Source organism: Schistocerca serialis, chromosome 7, assembly GCF_023864345.2.
Source record: "Schistocerca serialis cubense isolate TAMUIC-IGC-003099 chromosome 7, iqSchSeri2.2, whole genome shotgun sequence".
Lineage (NCBI taxonomy): Eukaryota > Metazoa > Arthropoda > Insecta > Orthoptera > Acrididae > Schistocerca > Schistocerca serialis.
In genome coordinates, this window is record NC_064644.1 from 45,861,939 (window position 1) to 45,887,022 (window position 25,084).

The window sequence follows — 25,084 nt, forward strand, 5'->3', positions numbered from 1 at the left end:
ACAGTCGATAACTGAGCTCAAAACCCTTGCTGAGACTTGAGGGTTCACATGCTCAGCAAGCTTCTCCAGTCTGCCTAGCACCACATGGGCAAACATTTTTCCAATGACACTCAGCAGTGAAATTCAGTGGTAGTGGTTGCAATCACCATCATCACCTTTACCTTTGTGTGGTGTGATGGTGTTGGCACTGTATTGAGCATTTTCTGTGATGCAGTACCCTCATCCCAAAATTTCAATAGGATGTTGTAGTGCACTTGGAGGAGTAGTGTCAGCTTGATAAGTTCAGTGTGGCTATCTTCTTTACCAGGGCATGTCCCACATATAAGACATGCAACAGTTCTTTGAAGCTCCTCTAAGGTATGGTTTACAGCTCTTGGAAAGTTGATGTTTGAGAAATTGCGCCTTTTTTGTGCTGATTTGGTTGGACATGAATAGATGATGGAGTACTGATCCACCTGTCATTGCAGTTGTCGATTACAATCTGTGATGGCCGTTCCATTGAACGACTTAAGTGGGACAGTCTTCTCAGGATGAGTCCAAGAACCCTATTGATGCCTGAGTATACTCTATTGGTGTTTCCAGTGTTGTCACATGCCTGTACCAGTTGCAAAGCTACTGCTGGCATGGCCCTCCATGTCATGTGACACAAACCCTCTCACCCACATGAACATTGCTGCATTAAGGAGGTATCTTCTAAAAGCATATTGAACATAAAAAAATAAATAGCAAGCATTTTAACTTCAAGATGAAGAATAACAATATTATGTTATATATAGCTGATAATTCCTTAAATTAAATCATCACCATCATCATTATTTTTCTGCTGTATTAGGAGGTCCATTGCAAATCTATTTCCTGCAATCCATTGCTTCCATCTTAATTTTGCTGTATGTTCTGTCATCCATCGCATCATCCAGAATCTGAAATCTCCTCATGATGTAAGTTCTCTGATTGCCTGGTTGTCAGATCATTTTGTTTGGTGCCCTCAGGGGTTCAGCATTGATTTGCTGGGTACCAGCTTGGCGACCCCAGAGTTCCAGAGCTGGGGACTGGTAAGCGCCGCCAATCCCGTCACTGTAAGCGCTGGGTATGCTTCAGTGACATCTGCGCAGCACAGCGGTGGAATGTTGTGTTTCTTAGGGAACAATCAATCATGGCATGACTGCCAGGATCGTTATAAGGGAATACACTTCTATAAAAATAAACCTCAATCTGAAGGTGTGCTGCACGCTGATGGGAGGCATGGCTGTTGAGGTAGAACAGTCATTAGCAGGCAACCTCTGGGGAACCTGTTGCACTTCAGTTGTATAAGGCTAACTCAGGTACGAGGGGCTCTGTTTGAGTGGACCCTTATTTCCCTAGCTGCTCGTGGGACTGAAATGGAACCCTCGAAATTATCTTCTTCTCCTCCCAGCGGGAAGGGTGTACCGCCTGGGAGTATTCACACTCATGCATCCAAAAGAATGAGAGAGACTAGTCCTCCTGATAATAAGAATACTTTGGACTGCAATAACAGGGGCCATGGAGTCATGAATAACAATGTGTTTCTGGTGATAAAGAGGAACGTGGGGACATTTGAAAAAGTGTCCCCCTTTTATATCCATAAAAGTTCGAGAGCCTTGCTGGAATATTAAAATCTATAAAACGATTGTGTAATGGCTCATTGTTGGTCAAAACTAAAAGGTCAAAGTAGGCAGACCTTCTTAAGAAATAGCAGAAACTGGGTGACTGTGATATCATTGTTGAGATGCACAACCCTCTCAACTCCAGTAAGGGCGTCGTCACTTGCCGAGATATTGTGGACGTGGACATAGCAGAACGGAAGCAAGAATGGGCATCCCAGGGAATAGTCGATGTGGAGCAATGAATGCACAGGAATAATGGATCAACTGAAAAGACTGCCACTTTCATTGTCACATTCAATTCTCTGACACTGCCTAAACATCTTATATGGCAGGGTTCCTTTCATGTAATGTTCGGCCTTACATTCCAAACCCTATGTGCTGCTATAAATGCCAGCATTTCAACCATGCAACCACGAGTTCTGGAAATGAAGTGATGTGTGGGAACTGTGGAAAAGCCACTAAAGATGCTGGGACTGACTGCCAGTCTCCGGCGATCAGCACCAATTGCTCTGGGAACCACCCAGTCTGCAGCCAAGACCACCATGTTTTTACTGAAGAACGCAAAATACAGGAGATAATTGACCAGGCAGATCCCCTATACCTAGGTCAAAAAAGAATATAGCACAACAAATCCCTGTCTTTGCCACTTCACAGTCTTCCATGGTGCAGAAATCTATTCCCAAGGCATACACTTCGACACAGACGATGCTTAGTGTGCGTATATCCACCACAAGCACCTGTACTAACACATGTACATATCAAGGGAAAAAGAGCAAGGACAAAGCAATCCAGGCAGCTGTGCCAGGAAAGACCAACAACAGTTCTGCAGTGAGCATCCAGAAGGTACAAGAAAAGCAGAGTGCCTCTCAGCGCCCCCTTTCACCCTCATCCTCGAAGGACAGGGTGAGGGAAAGGCTCATGACGTTCAGGTCAAAACCTGTTCCGAGCACCATTAGACATCATTCTTTCCCATCTGACTGATGAGGAGAATATCATGGAGTTAGATAACTTGGATCCAGGCAACGCCTCCACTCACCCTCGCTCTTCAAGTGCTTCACCTCCCCAGTAGTGCAAAGATAGGGGTATATTAAAACCACACGGATGACATGGCTTCCATACTACAGTGGAACATGAATGTGTTCAGGTCTAATGTGGAGGAACTGAAACTCGTAGCACAGGCACGTCTCTTGTGGTTTTGTTTACAAGAAACGCATTTTAAAGATACAGATGTCCCTGTGCTACAGGGATATATGCTATGCAGCAATGATGACTTATCGGGGAAAAGGGCCAAGGGAGGTGTCGCAGTGTTTGTCACTAATGCGCACCACTCCTCTGTCCTCCCCTTGGCTACTGACCTGCAAGCAGTTGCAGTTCAGATTCATGTGTGTCAAAGAATCACTGTTTGCTCAATGTATTTACCTCCACAAGATGCACTAGACTCTGAGGATCTCAGGGATTGTATCGCACATCTCCCGTGACCATTCCTCCTGCTGGGAGACTTCAATGCCCATCATGTTCTGTGGGGCTCGTCCAATACTTGCCCTCGGGTTCGGGTTGCCTCATGATGTCTCTTGGGCTGTGCATCCTCAACACAGGTACTCGCACACATTTCTCTACTGCTACTGCGTCATTCTTAGCCATTGACCTCTTTTTCTATTCTCTCACCCTCGCTCACTCTGTTCAGTGGGAGGTCATTGATGATCTTCATTCCAGTGACCACTTCCCAATCCACCTTCACCTACAAACTGGCTTACCATCTGAAGTTAAGCCCCCAAAATTGATGGTCAGCAGGGCTAACGGGACAAGTTTCAGCCAGCTGGCTGTGTTCTAACACTGCGACAGCATCCAAGGATGGGTGGACCACATCACATGAGTGATTCATTGTCCCACTGACCTCTCCATCCCACAGTCCTCAGGTCATATTATGAGGCGACCAGTACCTTGGTATACAGGTGACTGCCATTCTGCAATCTGGCAAAGGCATGAGACTCTTCAACATTTTAAATGCCGATCAATAGCAGATAACCTTAGGGCCTTTTGAGTCGTGAGGGCCAAGGCTCGACGCTTCATTAGGGAAAGTAAGAAAAGGTCATGGCGAGTGTCCTGGACTCCATCAATCATTCCACTTCTTCTGTAAAAGCAGCTGTTTACCAATAGCAGCAGTGCCGAAACAGGGATGCCTCCAAACACCCAGAGACATCACTTAGACACTGGCCAAACATTTTGCACAAACTACTGTCAATGCAAGCCAGGATCCGGCATTTCGTTGCTATCATGCGACTGTGAAGAGCAAGAAGTTGAACTTCAGGTCCAACGGTTCTGAGGCCTACAACTCCACTTTCTCCATGTGGGAGCTCAAATCTGTACTGACTGAGATTCGTGACACGGCATCCAGTCGTGACCAAATCTAGTACTGCATGCTTCAACCCCAAATGTTTTAATCTAGTACGGCAGACAGGCAACTTCCTCAACTTGTGGAGGGAGGCAATTCTGATGCCTCTTCTCAAACCAGGATGAGACTGGATGTCCCAGTAGTTATTAGAATATCACCTTAATGAGGTGTGTAGGAAAGACCCTGGAGCGAATGGTTAACCATTGTCTCTTCTGGTTTTTAGAGACCAGGCAACTGCTTAGCTGTTCTCAGTGTGGATTCCAAAGATTTCGGTCCACTGTTGACAATCTGACCTTCCTAGAGGTGGCTATTCAGCAGGCTTTCCTCTGTAAGCATCATTGTATCGACATATTCGTCAATATAAGTAAGGCATACGGTACTACTTGGAGACACTGTATTCTCGCACAACTGCATGAGTGGGGCTTACATGGCCACCTCCCCATCTTCATATGGTCTTTCCTTTCTCAGCAGTTTTTTAGGACCTGAGTTGGTGACACACTGTCTGATCAATTTGAACAGGAGAATGGTGTTCCTCAGAGCAGTGTTTCAAGTGTTACCATACCCTCTTTATCATAGCCATCAACAGTATCACATCTATGGTAAGGAGTCCTGTACAGTGCTCCATATTTGTAGATGATTTTGCTGTTTTCTGTTCCTCCTCCAGTGTGGCAACAGCGAGCCATCAGGTGCAACTTACAGTGTGGAGGTTAGAGAAGTGGGCTGCAAAGATGGGTTTCCAGTTTTCCGCAGATAAGTGTGTGTGTGTTCATTTTAATCATTCTCGTCATCTTTTTAATTTGCCTGCCTTGAATATGGGGGACACCATCCTACATTTTAGGGACACAGTGCGGTTTCTGGGCCTCATTTGTGACTCTCAATTTCTGTGGTTACCACACCTGCGAGACCTGGATGTCAGAACCCTGAAGGCACTGATCACATCATTAAGTGCCTTAGCCACAGGTCTTGGGGAGTGGACAAGGTGCATCTCCTTCAGTTTTATCAGGCTTTCGTGCATATGTGGCTGGACTATGGTTGCACAGTGTATGGGTCAACAAGGCCCTCTTACTTCCAGATCATTGATGCTGTCCATCATGGGGGGCTGGCCATGGGTGCTTATCGGACCAGTCCCATACCTAGCATCTGTGCTGAGGTGGGGGAACCACCTCTTACCATCTGGCACCAGCTCCTCATGGTGCGTCTGGCATGTAAGTTCCTTGCAGCTCCAACTTCACCTGCACACCATACTGGTGCTCGTCCACCTCTGGAATGCCTTTTTTCCAACCATCCATGAGCCACAATGCCATTTCGGATGCGCGTGCAGCGTGTGCTGGAGTCACTCGGTGTGGAGCCAGTACAACCCCAAATCCAGGTTTTTAACTGTCTGCCACCCTGGTTACTGGAGAGGCCCAGAGTGATTTTAGATTTGATGCGGTACAGGAGAGATTGCACTCCTGCTTCCATTTTATAGTGATATTCTCTGATATTTTATCTGAGTACCACGACCATGTTGCTGGTTGTACGGATGGGTCTAAGCAGGGGGACTCTGTTGGTTGTTCTGTTGTTTCCCCATATTGTGTCCTCAAGATCAGACTGCCTCCAGAATTCACCACCTTTGATGCAGAATTACATGTGATCTGGTGAGCACTGGAGCAGATGAGACATTCTCCCAGTGTTAGATTTCTTGTCTGCTCAGATTCTCTGAGTGAGTGTCCTTTACTCTCTCCAACATTTGTACCCAGTAGATACAGTAACCCAGAATATCCATGATGCTCTCCTAAAACTACGACGACTGCGGAAGGAGGTGTCTTTCTGCGGAGTGCCTAGGCACATCGGAATTGTGGGGAATGGAAAGGTGGATTGAGCAGCCAAGGAGGCGTGTCATGATCCTTTGGTATTTCAGTGTGCTGTGCCTCTACATGCTAACACTTCACTGTTGAGGTACAGTCATGTGTCAATGGGAAGACGATTGGCTGGCAGTGACCGATAACAAGCTCCATGTCATCAAGCCCACAACTTGGCCGTGGAGTACTTACTTTCAGCCACGTCGGCGAGACGAGGTCCTTCTTACTCGTCTTCACATAGGCCACAGCCCTATGACACATGGATTCTTACTCTGGCGAGAGGACCCTCCAATGTGTGGTGCTTGTGGCATGCAGATCATGGTGTTTTGTTTTCTCTTCATTTTAATTTCTTGATTAGCTCTCTTCCCTCCTAATTGGTTTTAGTGCATGTGAGACAGAATGACTGTGTGGTCATTTCGAGTGCATGCGTGTACAACACTTTTAGTTCATCTCCACATTCGTTTGTTTTCATAAGTGTAAGGGCACTGATGACCTCACCGTTGGGTGCCCATCAGATCAACGCGCGCGCGCGTGCGCGCGCACACACACACACACACACACACACACACACACACACACACCCTTGTTAAGATAATAGCCTCATTCTCAGTTGATGAGGTCATCCCTGGCAAGAATTTCTGTGGCCTCTCTACCAACACTGTCCCAGTATTTGAAAGTCTGTGCCAAGATCCTGGTATGTTTGTACTCGATCGCGTGATTCTCGGACAAACAGTGCTCTGCGACCACTGACTTGTTGAGATACATCTGTCGAGTATACCTCTTGCATTCTTGACAACAGTCTTTGACAGTGCATACTGCCTGTTCAATACATGTTTTCCCACATTAACATGGAATCTGGCATATGCTGGCCTTCCATAAACTATCATCATCTTTGACACTTCCCAATAATGCTTGTGTTTATATGGTGGGCAAAAGATGGTTTTTACTTTGCCTTTCTTCAATATGCATCCAATTTTTCACAATAGTGCATCAGTATACGGTATAAAGGCAGTGGATGCCTCTTCCTCTGTGGCTTCTTCTACATCCAAAGATTGTACTGTTGTGGTGGGGTGGAGAGCGCACCGAATCTGCCATTCTGGGTACTCGGTTTTTTCAGAATTCAGTTCTGAGGTGTTCCAACTCCTAAGGCCGACTCTCTGCATGTGAAATGGTGCATGCCCTGTGAACTAGTGTTTTTTAGTACTCTGTTTCACAGGGTGGTTGCAGCTCTCTGTATGCAAATATAAGTCAGAGTGCATTTTCTTCAGATACACATCGTGGCCCAGTATGCCATCAGCTCTCCTCTTGATCATGATGTTAAGGAATGGTAAGCTTCCTTCTGCTTTGGTCTCCATAGTAAATTTGATGTTGGGATGTATGGAGTTCAAATTTGTAAGGAAGTCAAGAAGTTTGTCCATTCTATGGGGCCAGATGATGAACGTGTCATCCACATAACAGAAAAAGGTGGGTTTCCTTTTGAAAGTCACCAGGGCTTCCTCCTCAAAGTACACCAAACACAGATTTGTGACCACAGGTGAGAGTGGGCTGCCCATAACAACTCATTCCATTTGTTCATAGTATTCGCCATTAAACAGAAAATATGTTGAGGTCAGGACAAGCCTGGAAAGGTTGATGGTCTTCTCATCAAATTTCTGACCAAGAACCTCTAGTGACTCTCATAGAAGTACCCTGATGAATAACGAAATGATTTCCAAACTCACCATGTTAATTGAGTCTTTCGTTCTGAAGTTTTCAAGGTGTTTTACAAAATCCACAGAATTGTGGAAGTGGTGAGTGCATTTACCCCCATAAGGGCTTAGTATTTCCTTCAGGTGTTTTGCCAGCAGGTGCCCTAATGTAGCTGGCAATGGGATGCAATAGTGTCTTGGTGGGCACAGCTCCTTGAGGTCACAGTTTCCTTCACTTTCACTGATGCTTTTTGATTTAAATACAATGAGTTTACAAGCTGCCCAGTTTTCCAGCCCATTCTGTTTTCCCTCATTGTTGTGCAAGCTTATCTCAAGGTGCATTATCAAATTTCCTCTCCAGGTCTCGTAGTTACATACTCTTCTCAAACAGGAATTCCCCTGAGCTATGGGATCTGAAAATATGAACACAATATTCAAACAGAAAATTACCATAAAAATAATTACCAAAAGCAATAATATTGGATTCATTGCAGTGATGTTCTTAAAAGTAGAACATTGTGACGTTCCATGTATATGTTCTCAGATTTTGGATATTCGACTTCCCATAATTATGAAGTTCTGAACCTGAAATTTGTGTTCCGATCATGGCCGTACAGGTCCATTGGACTTTGTCGCTGCTGCAGTCTTGAGTAATACATGAATTGACATTCTCAGAGCTGTATGGAACTTTTAAAACAATCTCCATACAGTGTTGCTTAAAATACAACAGCTTCTAGACACAACTTTACAACATAGGGAACATGACATTAGAGTGCGTATGTCAGTTCGACAGCTCGTTACAACAATGAATGTGGTGTAAGCTTCTTTGTGTATTCATGGATCTCCCACAGTTTTGTTATGCTGCTGGCATTCACTCTGGGCTTGCCACACCATTCAACCTGTGACAATGGTGCTTGAAACATGCACGTACACTGAAAGGTACTGCATCTTGTGGAGTTAGTGCAATCACCATGATACCTGGAAAAAATTATATAACGAAATCCCCAGCTAGTTTCAGTCTCATAACTATTAAACTGATATATCTCTTAAAGGTCATCCCCCCTGCGGGTTCAGGGGTTAGAATAGGCCCGCGGTATTCCTGCCTGTCGTAAGAGGTGACTAAAAGGAGTCTCAAACGTTTTGGCCTTAATGTGATGGTCCCCATTAGGGTTTGACCTCCATTTTTCCAAATTCCACAGAAGTACGAGCCTTTTGGGGAAGGACACCTTACGTGGTGCACCATCAGTCCTCTGTGCCCTACGACCTTGGCACTCTTGATCGTCTTGGCGTCGTACCTGCCCCCTCCATCCCTCATTTTGGGCATAGACACCTGATGTATTGTGTAAGTACCGCCCTTAGTGCGTCACCACCAGCACCCACGATCACTATGAACTACCCATGGCACCCAAAATCCAGCGCGGTAGCCAGCCCGTTGTGGTGGGGTCGTCATGTACCCTCTAGGTTGTAGCCCCCTGACAACACAGAGATCATACTGCCGATGCCTGAGCTGACACCTCCCCACGTAAGCCAAGGAGTAGATGCTCGTCTCTCTGGGGCATTGGGACTCCCGGCAACGGCCATCCTGCCAGGTGGCCTTTGCTGTGGCTGGGTGGCGCCCGTGGGGAGAGCCCCTGGTCGGAGTGGGTGGCATCGGGGCGGATGCCCCGCAATGAAGCGGGTGAAATCTCAATCTGGTGGTCGTCCGACCGCCAATGTCTCTAAGCGTGGTAAGGTGGAATTTAATGCTGTGACATACAACCCGAAGTCGTTCCCTTCCCTAGCCACACCATGGGAGGAACGTAGGGCTGCAGACAAACAGGAGCCGTATTCGCCACGATACCTTGTATGCAGCAGAACTGATGGGGATTCGTTTTTGGGGACTAAGCCTCTTTTCTTCGTGCACAATCTCGAAGATAAGTTTGGGGAAGTGGCGTCTCTTTCCAAAATGAGGAGCGGGGCCATTTTGATACAAGCAGCTTCATCTGCGCAGTCCCAGGCATTACTCGCCTGTGAGAAGCTCGGTGACATCCCCGTTACTGTCACTCCCCATAAGTCCTTAAATTTGGTCCAGGGGATTATTTTTCATAAAGATCTTCTGCTACAGTCTGATGACGAGCTACGTGAGAACCTGGCACGACGAGGTGTACACTTTGTCCGTCGTGTCCTTAGGGGGCCGAAGGATAATAGGGTCGCTACCGGTGCTTTCATCCTGGCCTTTGAGGGCGACTGCTTGCCTGAGAAAGTCAAGGTCATGATATACCGGTGCGATGTCAAGCCCTATGTCCCGCCCCCTATGCGATGCTTCCAGTGCTGGAAATTCGGACACATGTCCTCCAGGTGCACTTCCAGCCCCACGTGTCGTGATTGTGGACGACCTCCACATCCTAATGCTCCATGTGCTCCGCCTCCCACCTGCGTTAACTGTGGGGAGCATCATTCTCCCTGCTCACCAGACTGTGCAGTCTATCAACGAGAGCGGAAGATACAAGAAATTAAGACCTTGGACCGTTTAAGCTACCAAGAGGCAACGAAGAAATTAGAACGACTCACCCCTACACCTCTGTTGAGGAGTTATGCTACCGTCACACTGCCGCCACCAGCTCCTGCACAGACTACCTTCTCTGTTGGCCCACAGAGAAATCAAGTAACGTCTGCCCCACCGCTGGGACAGGCCGCTCTCTCTTCCACTGCTCCCAAAACACCGAGTTTGGGAGCAGTGCGCCTCAAGCAACCGGGGACGTTAGTCCCCAACTCTCAGCCGGAGCGGCGACAGCCCTCTCCGGCTCCTCAGCCGGAGAAGCGACAGCTCTCTCCGGCTGCTCAGCTGGAGGCGCAACAGCCTCCTCCGGCCTCACTTGTTCGGAAGGGATCCCTTGGGGGAGTCCCTTCCAAGGACTTCCCCAGTGTCTCACAAGACACTAGCCAGTGGCTGAAGAAGCCACCAGCTGCTGGTAGAAGGGCTTCACACTCTTCCTCTGTTCCTGGTAATGGGTCAGGAAAGCCCTCCCAGCATGCCAACCCTCCTCCCAAAGACAAGAGAGAGAAGAGGAAGCTCTCCAAGAAGGATAAGGACCCAGTGGTTCCCGCACCAACGCTCCCTGTCAGCTCAGCCTCTGAGGACGAGGTCGAGCTCTTTGCGTCCCCTGATGACCTGGATCTCGCCGTCTCCTCAGAAACGATGGCCGTAGTGACGTCCGTCGCTCAGTCAGTGGCAGCATGTGACCCTGCCAAGTAATTAGCCTTTTCAGTGCCTGAATGCCCCTACCGGACACGCTTTGTACAATCCTCCAGTGGAATTGTGGCGGTTATTTTAGCCATCTCCCTGAGCTACGACAGCTTCTAAGCCTGACACCTGCTTTCTGCATTGCCCTCCAGGAAACCTGGTTCCCGGCAATGCGGACCCCTGTCCTTCGTGGATACAGGGGCTATTACTGCAACCGTAGCACTTACAATTGTGTGTCAGGTGGAGCCTGCGTGTATGTCCTTACCTCTGTATATAGTGCTCCTGTGCCCCTTCAAACATCATTGGAAGCTGTGGCTGTCCGTGTAAGGACTACCCAGGACATAACCGTCTGCAGTGTCTATCTCCCTCCAGGTGGTACAGTCTCCCTGACCGAATTGGCTGCACTTGTTGCCCAACTCCCCACGCCTTTTCTTCTCCTTGGGGATTTTAACGCCCACAATCCCCTGTGGGGTGGAACGAAGGTTACTGGCCGAGGCAGGGAGGTCGAGAATCTCATCTCCCAACCCGACCTCTGCCTCTTAAACACTGGCGCTGCCACACATTTCAGTGTGGCGCATGGCACGTTCTCGGCCATAGATCTGTCGTTGTGCAGCCCAGGGCTTGTACCATCGGTCCACTGGAGAGTCCACGAGAACTTGTGTGGTAGTGACCATTTTCCGATCTTCCTTTCACTACCACAGCGTCGCTCCCTTGCGCGCTCGCCTAGATGGGCATTTAGCAAGGCAAACTGGGACACGTTCTCCTCTGCTGCCACTGTTGACTCTCTCCCCCATGGTACCATCGATGTGGCGGTTGAGACACTGACTGCAGCGATTGTTTCCGCTGCGGAACGTACCATTCCTCGTTCGTTAGGGTGCCCCCGGCGAAAGTCGGTGCCTTGGTGGTCTCCAGAGGTCGCTGACGCCATTAAAGAACGTCGGCGGGCTCTTCAGCGACATAAGCGGCACCCGTCGTTGGAGAACCTCATTTTATTCAAACGTCTCCGTGCTCAGGTACGGAGGCTTATCAAACGGCGGAAACAGGAGTGTTGGGAGAGGTACGTTTCCAACATTGGTTCCCGTACTTCCCCCTCCCAGGTGTGGCTGAAGATTCGGCGCATCTTTGGATTGCAGTACTCTACAGGTGTCCCAGGGCTTACCATCAACGGGGCAGTATCCACCGATGCCGATGCAATCGCCGAGCATTTCGCACAGCACTATGTTCGGGCCTCTGCGTCGGGGAATTACCCGCCTGCGTTTCGCGCCCTCAAATGCCGGGAGGAAGGCAAACGGCTTTCTTTCGCTTCTCGCCACCCTGAGGCGTATAACGCCCCATTTAGTTTGTGGGAACTCCAGAGCGCCCTGGCACAGTGCCCCGATACAGTCTCTGGGCCAGATGGCGTCCACAATCAGATGCTCAAACACCTGTCCCCGGACTGTCAGCGATGTGTTCTTGCCATCTTCAACCGCCTATGGGGTGATGGTGTCTTTCCGTCGCAGTGGCGAGAAAGTACCATCATTCCGGTGCTGAAGCCTGGTAAGGACCCGCTTACTGTGGATAGTTATCGGCCCATCAGCTTAACAAATACTCTGTGCAAGCTGCTGGAACGCATGGTGAGTCGCCGGCTGTGTTGGCTGCTCGAGTCTCAGGGTCTTCTGGCTCCATGCCAGAGCGGCTTCCGTCAGGGCCGTTCCACCGCCGATACTTTGGTCTTCCTTGAGTCTGCAATCCGCACTGCTTTTTCCAGGCGCCAACACCTCGTCTCCGTCTTTTTCGACCTCTCCAGAGCATATGACACGACGTGGCGGCACCATATTCTCGCCACGTTGCACGGGTGGGGTCTCCGGGGCTCTCTCCCCATTTTTATTCAGAATTTTTTATCTGTTCGGACATTCCGCGTTTTAATTGGCACATCCCATAGTTCACTTCATATCCAGGAGAACGGCATTCCACAGGGCTCTGTATTGAGCGTGCCCCTTTTCCTTGTGGCCATTAATGGCCTTGCAGCAGCAGTAGGGTCGTCTGTCTCACCCACGTTATATGCTGACGATTTCTGTATCTTTTTCAGCTCCTCCACCATTGGTGTTGCAGAACGTCGGTTGCAGGGAGCCATACGCAAGGCGCAGGCGTGGGCCCTAGCCCATGGGTTTCGGTTTTCTCCTGCGAAGACTTGTGTTATGGACTTTTGTCGGCGTCGCACTGTCCATCCCCACCCTGAGCTCTATCTTCAGGATGCTAAGCTCAGGGTTGTTGACACTTACCGTTTTCTGGGATTGCTGTTCGATGCCCGGCTTACTTGGCTTCCACATATTCGTGAGCTCAAGCGTCAGTGCTGGCAGCATCTGAATGCCCTCCGCTGCCTCAGCAACACAACTTGGGGTGCAGACCGTAACACGCTGCTGCAGCTCTACAAAGCCCTTGTGCTGTCCCGACTGGATTATGGGAGTGTTGCGTATGGCTCAGCGTCGCCCTCAGCGTTGCAACTGCTGGACCCCGTTCACCACTGTGGGGTTCGACAGGCGACAGGAGCATTCCGCACCAGTCCTGTTAATAGCCTACTTGCTGAGGCTGGGGTTCCTCCGCTCCACATTCGGCGTCAACAACTCTTAGCCAACTATGCTGCCCACGTCCGTTGTTCTCCCCGTCACCCTAACTACCGTCTCCTTTTCGCCGATGCGGCAGTCCATCTTCCACGCCGGCGTCCGCGATCAGGCCACGCCATTGGGATCCGTGTTCGGTCACTCCTTAGTGAACTCGAGTCTTTGCCTCTTCCATCTGCTTTTCAGGTCCGCCCACGTACACCACCTTGGTGTATCCGTCGGCCGCAGCTTCAGCTGGACCTCTCCCAATGGCAAAAGGATTCAGTTCCTCCTGCAGTCTTGCGCCGCCAATTTCTTGCTCTCCTCGACGCATCCCGTGACTCGGAGGTTATCTATACCGATGGCTCGATGGTTGATGGCCGTGTGGGGTACGCTTACGCTCATGCGGACTATGTCGACCAGCGCTCCTTGCCGGACGGCTGCAGTGTTTACACCGCAGAGCTAACAGCTATTTTTCGTGCCCTTGAGCGTGTTCGTACCAGCACTGGCGAGTCTTTTGTCATTTGCAGTGACTCTCTCAGTAGTCTCCAGGCTCTTGACCAGTGCTACCCATGCCATCCCATTGTTGTTGCCATCCAGGAGTCCGTTCATGCTCTTGAACAACGTGGTCGTTCAGTGGTGTTCATATGGACCCCGGGACACGTTGGGATAGCGGGCAACGAACACGCCGACAAGTTAGCTAAAGAAGCCACCCGCAAACTGCCGTTGGAGATCGGCCTCCCGGCAACTGATCTCCGATCTGTGTTACGCCGTCGGGTCTTTGGGATGTGGGCAGACGAATGGCGCACCCTGTCTGTACCCAACGAGCTGCGGCGTGTGAAGGAGGCCACGACCGTGTGGGGTTCCTCCATGCGGGCCTCTCGCAGGGATTCTGTGGTTCTCTGTAGGCTCCGCATTGGTCACTCTTGGCTGACGCATGGTCATCTGCTGCGTCGAGAGGACCTCCCTCATTGTCGCTGTGGTGCGATTATGACGGTGGCCCATATATTGTTGGCCTGTCCTCTTTTAACCGCCCTCAGGCAAACTTTTAATCTCCAGGGTGCTTTATCATCTCTTTTAGGTGACAATGTCTCTATGGCGGATCGGGTTTTAAGTTTTATTCGCGCAAGCGGCTTTTATAGGTCCATTTAAGTTTTTTTTTTTTAACATCACCCTCTTTTGAGCTCTCTCTTTTCATTAGTTTTGTGTTGTGATTCGACTCCGCCCTAAACTTTTAGGCTGGAGGTTTTAACGTGTTGCAGAGTGGCTGGCTCATCCTATTATTTTCGTGATCAGCCAGTCACAGTCCTCTGCTGTGCAGTTTTAATTCCTTCTGCCTTTGCTCTCTATGTTGTTTTTGTTGCTGTGCTCTGTTTTCCGTGTTGTCTTACAATGGACTATGGGGCTTTTCTTCCCCCGGAAATTTTCTTTTAGTGCTTCGCCTGCCTGGTGGATAGTTTCACTCTGCTCTGTGTTTTTATGAAACAAGGGACCGATGACCTTTGTAGTTTGGTCCCTTTAATCTTTAACCCAACCAACCAACCTTAAAGGTCATGACCGTCATTCATTGGGAAGGTAGACATAGGCTTACACATCACTCTACGTGAGTGATGTGGAACACTACAGCGCTGCAACTTGTGAATACCTCCACCAAGAAGTCGTGTAGGTTTTTATTATTATCATAAGCATCAATTGCAACAAGTCTAATTTACATTCAAACAAAAAAATACCTTTTTGCAACTATTTACACTACACAAATGTTAAATGTACCAAACTTCACACAAATTTCATTAGATTCAACCAGTGGATTGACACCACTAGGGAAATGTGGACACTCATTTACAATGTGGTTCATTGTCTGAATGTCTCCAAGCTCATATGTACTGTCATTGCAGAAATCCCACTTGTGCATGTTGTGTTTGCACATACTTCCTTCAGTCTCGTATCTGTTAAGCTGTACTCTCACCTCCTTGGATGATGAAAGCCTGGAACTATAACATTTGAGTTGTCAGTAAGTTTGTTGTTCCAGATTTTTGTGGCTTGTCACTCAAATTTCCGCTCATCGTCTTGGTTGAACCCACTGGAGAGCATTTGGACTCCTGGTCTTCTGGATTTGAGATGTTTCCTAGAATTGTGCTGGCAAAAATTGTTGAGTGGAAACTTTCAATGAAGATGAGCTGGACAGATGTTTGATAGTATTGGCAGTTAGCATGTAGGTGTAGATCTGAATGTACCACTAATGGTTCTCATAGCTGCATTCAAATGAACATCAACTTTATTCACATGAGCATTGCAGAGCCAATCTGGTATGCAGTATTCTGGTCCAGAATATACCAGTGCAGAGGAAGCTCCATGGGGAACTGAAGTATTTGCTTCCCACATTTGTAGGTTGTAATAACACAACATGTCAAATATGCTTGTGAAAGTGATCTACAGGTGAGTAAAACTACAGGGTGGTTTTAATTAAACTTTCGCAATTTGAACCAGTGTAGATGGAAAACTATTTATGATATGGGTTACAACTTTATAGGAATGATGTTCAGACTTTGCCTGCATGATTTGTGTTGTTAGTAATGTTAGTTTCACCATTAGTTGATGTATGGTTGAAACACAAGCATCAGTGCACATTACAGTCACAGACAGTCAATATTGGTTCAAACAAGATGAGCTGGGCTTTACTTGTAAAGTTGTTTTCTCAAAACAACAGCAATAGTGTTGCTGCTCTTCACAAGTATTGATGCATTGAAGGAAAACAGAGGGGTTCTCTTTCTGCATCGGGGTTGAAGAACAGTATTTGAAAGTTTGAATTAACTGGCAATTTGGGAATTGCTCCTGGGAGGAGCTGATAGCCAGTTGTGCCACAAATTATTTAGGAAGTTGCTGCTTCCATGGCTGAGTGCCAGACACAGTGTGCACGAGCTGTGTCATGACAGCTGAACATTCCGTGACCCACTGTTCGAAAAGTGCTGCAAATAGTTGTGAAACGGTATCTCTTGTACGGTTCTAGGCCATGGTGGGTGCAGATGGTCATCACATTGAGCAATGTTTGTCAGCTGGAACATAAAAATATTAGGCAATAAACAAATGTTACCCTCTCATGTGGAAATTAAGAAGTCAAGCAATGGAAACCCCAGGATGGAATATAACAATACCAGAGAAGGAAAGTTGCTACTCACCATGTGACGGAGATGCTGAGTCATGATTGGCACAACAAAAAGATTCACTCAAATATAGCTTTCGACCATTAAGGCCTTTGTCAGCAATAGAGACACACACACACACACACACACACACACACACACACACACACACTCACACACTCTCTCATGCAAATTCAACTTGCACACACGTCTGCAGTCTCAGAGAGCTGAAACCACACTGCAAGCAGCAGCACCAGTGCATGATGGGAGTGGCGACTGGGTGGGCGTAAGGAGGAGGCTGGGGCGGGGAGGGGGAGGGATAGTATGGTGGGAGTGGCGGACAGTGAAGTGTTGCAGTTTAGATGGAGGGCAGGAGAGAAGGTGCGGAGGGGGGAGGGTGTAAGTAGCGGAAAGGAGAGAAATAAAAAGAAATGAAAAGACTGGGTGTGGCGGTGAAATGATGGCTGTGTAGTGCTGGAATGAGAACAGGGAGGGGGCTGGATGGGCGAGGACAGTGACTAACAAAGGTTGAGGCCAGGAGGGTTACGGGAATGTAGGATGTATTGCAGGGGAAGTTCCCATCTGCGCAATTCAGAAAAGTTGGTGTTGGTGGGATGGACCCATATGGCACAGGCTGTGAAGCAGCCATTGAGATGAGGGATATCATGTTTGGCAGCGTGTTCAGCAACAGGGTGGTCCACTTGTTTTTTGGCCACAGTTTGTCGGTGGCCGTTCGTGCGGACAGACAGCTTGTTGGTTGTCATGCCTATATAGAATGCAGCACAGAGGTTGCAGCTTAGCTTGTAAATCACATGACTGGTTTCACAGGTAGCCCTGACTTTGATGGGATAGGTGATGTTAGTGACCGGACTGGAGTAGGTGGTGGTAGGAGGATGTATGGGACAGGTCTTGCATCTAGTTCTATTACAGTGGTATGAACCATGAGGTAAGGGATTGGGAGCAGGTGTTGTGTAAGGATGGACGAGTATATTGTCTAGGTTCACTGGATGGTGGAATACCATGGTAGGAGGGGTGGGAAGGATAGTGAGCAGGACATTTCTCATTTCAGGGCACGATGAGAGGTAATTGAAACCCTGGTGGAGAGTATAATTCAGTTACTCCAGTCCCAGATGGTACTGAGTTATGAGGGGAATGCTCCTCTGTGGCCGGACTGTGGGGCTTTTGGAGGTGGTAGGGGACTGGAAATACAAGGCACGGGAGGTTTGTTTTTGTACAAGGTAGAAGGATAATTACAGTCAGTGAAGGCTACAGTGAGACCTTCGGTATATTTTGAGAGGGACTGCTCGTCACTGCAGATGTGATGACCATGGGTGGCTAGGCTGTACGGAAGGGACTTCTTGGTATGGAATGGGTGGCAGCTGTTGAAGAGGAGGTATTGCTGGTGGTTAGTAGTTTTGACATGGACAGAGGTACTTATGTAGCCATCTCTGCGGTGAAGGTCAACATCTCGGAAGGTGGCTTGTTGTGTTGAGTAGGACCAGGTGAAGCAAATGGAGGAGAAGTTGTTGAGGTTCTGGAGGAATGTGAATAAGGTGCCCTCACCTTCAATCCAGATAGCAAAGATGTCATCAATTAATCTAAACCAGGTGAGGGCTTTAGGATTCTGAGTTTTTAGGAAGGATTCCTCTAGATGGCCCATGAATAGGTCAGCATAGGTTGGTGCCATGTGGGTGCCCATAGCCGTACCGCAGATTTGTTTGTAGGTAATGCCTTCAAAGGAGAAGTAATTGTGGGTGAGGATATAGTTGGTCATGGAGACTAGGAAGGAGGTTGTTGGTTTGGAATCCATAGGGCGTCTGGAAAGGTAGTGTTCGATAGCAATAAGGCTATGGGTATTAGGAATGTTAGTGTACAGGGAGGTGACATCAATAGTGATGAGCAGGGCACCGTGTGGGAAAGGGACAGGAACTGTGGAGAGTCGGTCAAGGAAATGGGTGGTATATTTTACAGAGGAGGATAGGTTCCGGGTGATAGGTTGAAGGTGTTGGTCTACGAGAGCAGCGATTCTCTCAGTGGGGGCACAGTAACCGGCCACAATTGGGTGTCTTGGGTGGTTGGGTTTATGGACTTTAGGAAGCATGTAGAAGGTGGGAGTGCGGGGAGTGGTAGGGGTAAGTAGAGAGATGGACTCTGCGAAGAGGTTCTGGGATGGGCCTATGGATTTGAGTAGTGACTGAAGATCCTGCTGGATTACCAGAATGGGATCACTGTGGCATGGCTTGTAGGTGGAAGTATCTGACAGCTGATGGAGTCCTTCTGCCACGTAATGCTTGCGATTCAAAACAACGGTGGTTTTGTTAGCAGTTGGGATTATAAGGTCGCAATCAGTTTTTAGATGGTGGACTGTTGTTCTTTCTGAGAATGTAAGGTTATTTTGAATGTTGAGGGATTTGGGGAATGATGTTGAGGCAAGGTTCGAGGTTAAGAAATTCTGGAAAGTTAACATGGGGTGGTTTGGAGGCAGTGGGGGTGGATCACGGTTGGATGGAGGAGTGAACTGAGTTAGGCAAGGTTCAATTGAAACTGTGCCATATGGGTCCTTCCCACTAACACCAGCTTTTCTTAATTGCACAGATGGGAACTTTCCATGCAATACATCCTATGTTCCCATAACCCTCTTGGCCTCAACCTTCGTTAGTCACTGTCCTCACCCACTCAGCCCCTACTTGTTCTCATTCCAGCACTACAGAGCCGTCATTTCACCGCTACTCCCAGTCTTTTCATTTCTTTTTATTTCTCTCCTTTCCGCTACTTACACTCTCCCCCCATCCACACCTTCTCTCCTCCCCTCCGTCTAAACTGCAACACTTCACTGTCCGCCACTCCCACCATACTATCCCTCCCCCTCCCAGCCCCAGCCTCCTCCTTACCCCCACCCAGTTGCCACTCCCATCATGCACTGGTGCTGCTGCTTGCAGTGTGGTTTCAGCTCTCTGAGACTGCAGACGTGTGTGCAAGTTGCGTTTGCATGAGAGTGTTTGTGTGTTTGTGTTTGTGTGTGCGTGTGTGTCTATTGCTGACAAAGTTCTTAATGGCCGAAAGCTATAATTGTGTGAATCTTTTTGTTGTGCCTATCAAGACTCAGCATCTCCGCTATATGGCGAGTAACAGCTTTCCTTCTCTGGTATTGGAAATTAAGAAGTGTTTCTTTTGGTAATTTATTCATTATTTCTCTTCCTCACATTCTAATAAATATTTCCACAAAGTATCATTGTGCTACAATCACCCGATTTTCATGGGGGCCTTCTTAAGTAGTGAAAGTTTAATTACAGCCTCCCTGTATCACCACCACCACCACCACCACCACCACACTGACAGTTCACTTCACGATGGCAGAGAGAGAGATTTTACTTAAATTTGTAAAGAAAAATGAAATTAATAACTCTCAACAGCATTTTGTGTAGTGAAATAAAATTGTACAAAAAACTGCTCAACACAGTTAAAGAGACAACTAAACAAAACAGCTAGATAAAGCAGACCTTCTAGTAAATGCATACTTATTACAAGGATTAGTAAGAGAGCACCAAAAAAGAGGTGGTAAGAAAATAAAATGATAATAATACACCTTTGTCATTATATGATTACCCATTTTATTAGAAAAATCTTATAATGCTTGAGGTATAATAGTAATCCTCTTTAAAACTTTCTTTTAAAACATTCCACTGACTTATTAGATATGCTGACTGTTATTCAGAAGGACAAATGTAAACGTGTGAAGAATATGATGGAAATATAGCAGTATTACTATGGTCCAAGACGTAAGCAATGCACTTGGATAGGGTGGGCAGGGGAGGGGGGTCATGCGTCAGTCACTTTAAGTATCAACTTAAATTTATTATTGTGTCATCTCTTTTGATCAATTTAGTATTGTAAGCTAAACATTTAAATAAAGTGCCTCTAACAAGGTTATTATTTTTAGGATTTCCTGATCTGTATTGAGATGTTCTTGGCTGCCATTGCACATCATTATTGCTTCTCATACAAGGATTATGTCAATCCTAACTCTGAACAGCTGTCATGCTGCACAGCTTTCCTTGCAATGTGGGACGTATCTGATGTTCGACGAGACATAAAAGAACATCTGGAGGTAGTAGGTAAGTGACTTTGATTTTGTCTGTCTTATTCACAATGCAAAAAAGAGTAGTCATTTGTATCATCACTTACCAGAAAAGGAGAAGGAAGTGTAAGACAAGACACAAATGAAATTGATACTAAAAGTTGTTGGATATGTGACTTTTATCATACAGTGCATGCAGAAAAAAAAGACTAAAGCCAGGCATAAGAGAAATAACAATACTGAAAATAATGGAATGTGAGACATATATCATGTAGTGCATTCTATATCAAAATTATGATTAGGCCGTGTATTGCCAAAAGGAAATACCACTGACAAATGAGAAATTCGGAGACCGTATAAACAGAATCAAGGCTTGCAGTGTAGTTTGTATAAAACATAAGAGATGGATGGCAATTTACTTTTAAGATCTTCTCTGACTCAATTGAAAATTCAATGCAAATAACTATGACAATCCGTTGCCCCACAGCAAACCTCATGATCATCAGCACAGCTCACACAAAGTCATTGTAAGGGACATGCGAAATGGAGGCACCATCTAGTGAGATGTATTGTATACTAGTCATATACTCATGTATAGGATCATCTGTTGTTTTCCTTTAACGCTGCAAGTATTGATTCTGTTTATATGGTCTCCTAATTTCTCATTTGTCACTGCTGTCTGCTTCTAGCTGTGTAAAGCCAAATCATCATTTCAGTGTAGGGTACGTGTCACCGTGTCACACCTTCTGTGACTCAGTATTACCATTTCTCTTATGCCTTGCCTTACTCTCCCTTCCACTAGATACATTGTATACATGTCATGCATCCTGATGACCTTTACAATTAATTTCTTTTGTGTCTTACCTTACTGTATCTCCTTCCTTCTTCCTCCTCCCCCCCCCCCCCCCCCCCCATTTATTGACATATGTGCCATGACTTTGAATTGGTGTTAACTTGTGTTTTATATTAGGGTTGCAGAGAATTGTACATTATGGTAATTGGTGATTTCTTGTCATGGTCTGATACTGCATTCACATAAGATTTTCTGTCGATTGACATTAGGCCATGGTATCAGGAATGGCCATTAGTTTATATTGTGCTGTATGTGTGTTGTCATGAACACACAGTTCCTATCATTCATCATTTCAAGATTCACATACTTTCAGCTTCTGTTTTTACACTATCTCATGACTGCTCATCAGTACTACTGTGATAAGTTTTTATTTTATGATTTACGTGCTCTTACAGATCACTCTTTCTTTTCATTTAAAAAAAAAAAAAAAAAGAAAGAAAGAAAGAAAGAAAAGAGTGGAGCCCCTCCACACCCACACCAATGTGGTGACTGTCTAAAAATATTTACTGTCACCTCCAAGTTTGTTAGTTAATAATCAAGGTCTGTATGGCATGTGGGACCATGATGTTATCCATGCATCTGGGTAGGATTACTTACCAACACAGTCGCATCTAGGAGATAGATAGTAGATGAACAGCAAATGAAGGACAGTCAAGTGCTAGCTTTTTGAATACCTCTGAGAGAGTCTCAAGGTGGTATTCTCTGTGAAGGTCCTCGGTGTGTATCATGGAGCATTATTTATGATACATAGCATGTTGTTCTGTATGATCTGCAGGCTGCACAGACATGTTATAGCTGTGAATTCCCAAACTGAAGCTGCATATGTCATCAGTAGCCCAATTAGTGTTGTGTACATGGACTTCGACACCCTCCTATTCAGTGTGCTTGGGGTAAAGCTGTTGAAGCCTTGTGTTTGCGCAGTTGGCTACGTATTTGATGTGATCCTCCCATGTAAGTTTCTGTTCCAGCCAGATGCTGAGGTACGAGGGTGGTTTGAAAAGTTCTTGGAATCACCACAAGAGGTCAGCACTAGTGCAACGAGTTGTTCACATGATATTCATTGGACTGTTGCCTGTAAACACATACCACATTAGTGCTCTTGGAAGAGAGCTGTGGCGGTGATGTGGCTCTGTTGGTGTTTCCACGAAGTGATTTGCGAAGCTGGAAAAAAATTGAGATTCAAGCAGCGATTAAGTACTTTGTAAAGAAAGGTATTAAAGCAAAGGACATACATGCCGATTTCCAGAACACACCAGGGGACTCTGCTCCTTCATATTCAACTGTTGCCAAGTGGACAAATAAATTTAAATTTTGTCAGAAGAGCTTAGATGATGATGATCTGCACAGTGGTCGGCCAAGATGTGTCACTACTTGAGAAATCATTGCAAAAGTGCACAAAATGCTCATGGAGGATCACCAATTGTAAGTGCGTGAAATTGCTCATGCTTGCCAGATGTCATCTGAAAAGGTATATCACATTTTAACTGAAGAATTAGAAATGAAAAAATTTATATTCAAGATGGGTGCCATGACTCTTGACGCTGGGTCAAAAACATGTGCCATTGCCATGGCAAAATTACATGAACTAAGGTATGAACTGTTGCCACATGTGCTTATTCAACTGATATGTCTCCGCCAGAGTTCCATCTCTTCCCAAAACAAAATTTTCCTTGGTGGACAAAGATTCACTTCAAACAAAGAATTGATAGCCGGAGTTGATAACTATTTTGCAGGCCTGGAGGAAACTCATTTTCAAGATGGGATCAAGACACTGGAACATCGTTGGATCAAGTGCATTAATCTACAAGGAGACTACAGTTCTGAGAACTTTTCAAACCTTCCTCGTATCTGACTTTCTTACAGAAACATATTGGGCGTGTGTGTAGTGTTATTTGTCTGCAGTTTTGGTGTTTGTGCAGGTGTTTTGGTTTTCGTGTGAACAGAACGGCCTTGCACTTGTCGATGTTTACTTTAACATGCCATTTTTCTAATTAAGGCTTGACAGTCCTGAGTGCTGGCTGTAAGAGTGAATTACAGTATCATTCGCATAGATGGCTATCGATGTGTTTTGTGTAGCTGGGAAGCCATTGATGTAGAGGATAAACAAGAGGGCCCCCAGTATGCATCCATGGGGTACTCCCGCTTGTATACTGTTTTGTGTTGACTGTGTACCCTGAATGTCAGTGTGCAAGCATCTGTTGCTGAGATTAGTGTACATGAGATGTATGAATCCATTGGGGAAACCAGCATCAGTGAGCTGGCGAATGAGACCTTTGTGCCATAGATGATCGAAGGCCTTTTCTGTGTTCAGGAGCAGAGCTTCTGTTGGTTTGTTGGTGTTGTGGCCATATATGATATCTTCAGCTACACAAAGGTGGTGGTGTGCTGTTGAATGGTGATCCCTGAATCTGAATTGCTCCGGCCTCAGAGTGTTATTAGTGATGCAGTGCCTAGTGAGCTGAGCTGTTTAAGAATTACCTACTCAACAACTTTGCTGAGTAAGCACAGCAGGCTGATCGGTCAGTAATTTTGTGGGAGGGAGTGTTCTTTCCCTGGCTTCCTGATCATCAGGACCTTGGCTGCCTTCCAACAGTCAGGGAAGTGTTGGTGTCACTGGATGGCATTCGCAGTGTAGGCAACTGGAGGACACGATTTTGAATGCCATCAGGACCAGCAGCTTTTCTAGCTATGGTATGTCTGATGACCCATAAGATCTCAAATGTGCTAGTTCATCTCATTTCATTGCGCGTGGGCCGTGAACAAGTCATGTGGTCTCCTGGTATGTTTCAAGTGTGAAAGCTGGGCCAGAGCAAACCAGATTTAGTACTAAATTTCTGGCCATCATTTCAGCTTGCTCCACTGCATGTATGCTGGTCTGTCAGGTCCTTGTAGAGTTGGTATGTAGTGTTTCTCCTTGGTGAAGTGACGTGCTAGTTTCCACACACCAGGTTGTGTGGGATCTAGCCTTGCAAGTGTGTTGTCCCACTATGGGGTTTAAATGTTGGTAACTTTCCCTGTATGATACCCTGGAGCCTGTTAATGTGCTGTTTGTACAGCATGTGCTTGGTATGCTGGCAATATCTCCTGAGATGGTTTCTCAGTGAGATCATCTCCTGGAAGATTGGCCCCTGGATTTCCTAGGGCAGTGCCGCTGAGTGTTGTTGTGGCATGATTGTTGGAATGGCGTCAGCTACTGCACCCTGAACCGTGATGGTGGGCGCTTTGACAGCTTGATCAGTCTGTGTGGTTTGCATAATTTCATGAGTCACTGGGATAAGACTATCAAGCATTTCCTTGAACAGTGTCCAGTTCGTGCCCTTGTAGTTCAGTATCCTGCATTGTTCATTGTAATGCAGTGTCTCTTCCATGTGAAGAATAACAGGGATGCAGTTTGAGGCCAGTGCGTTTACAATTTCAGCATTGAGTATGACTGTGATGACTTTAATGAGGGCCACATCTATCGCATCTGGCCTGTGATCACTCTGATGGGCTATGAGCGTCAGCTTGGCCGGTGCTAGTGTAATGTAGTTTCGGCTTATTGCATGTTCGTATAGTTTTCTGCCATTGGCATTTCATATGTGAGAGTTCCAGTCAGTGTGTTTAGCATTAAGATCATCAGCATCTATTACTCATGGTGCTGTGTTGAGTATTGTGCTGGTATCGTG

General features: G+C 46.7%; 1 protein-coding gene across 1 annotated transcript in view; it reads left to right on the forward strand.

Annotated features, from left to right (window-relative positions):
- LOC126412392 (transmembrane protein 184C) overlaps window positions 1-25,084 on the forward strand; it is an 85,428-nt gene that overhangs the window by 46,023 nt on the left and 14,321 nt on the right. Inside the window, exon 7 of the mRNA XM_050081969.1 lies at window positions 20,429-20,603. Within this exon, the coding sequence (XP_049937926.1) occupies window positions 20,429-20,603 (175 nt within the window). The remainder of the gene's footprint in view (window positions 1-20,428; window positions 20,604-25,084) is intronic.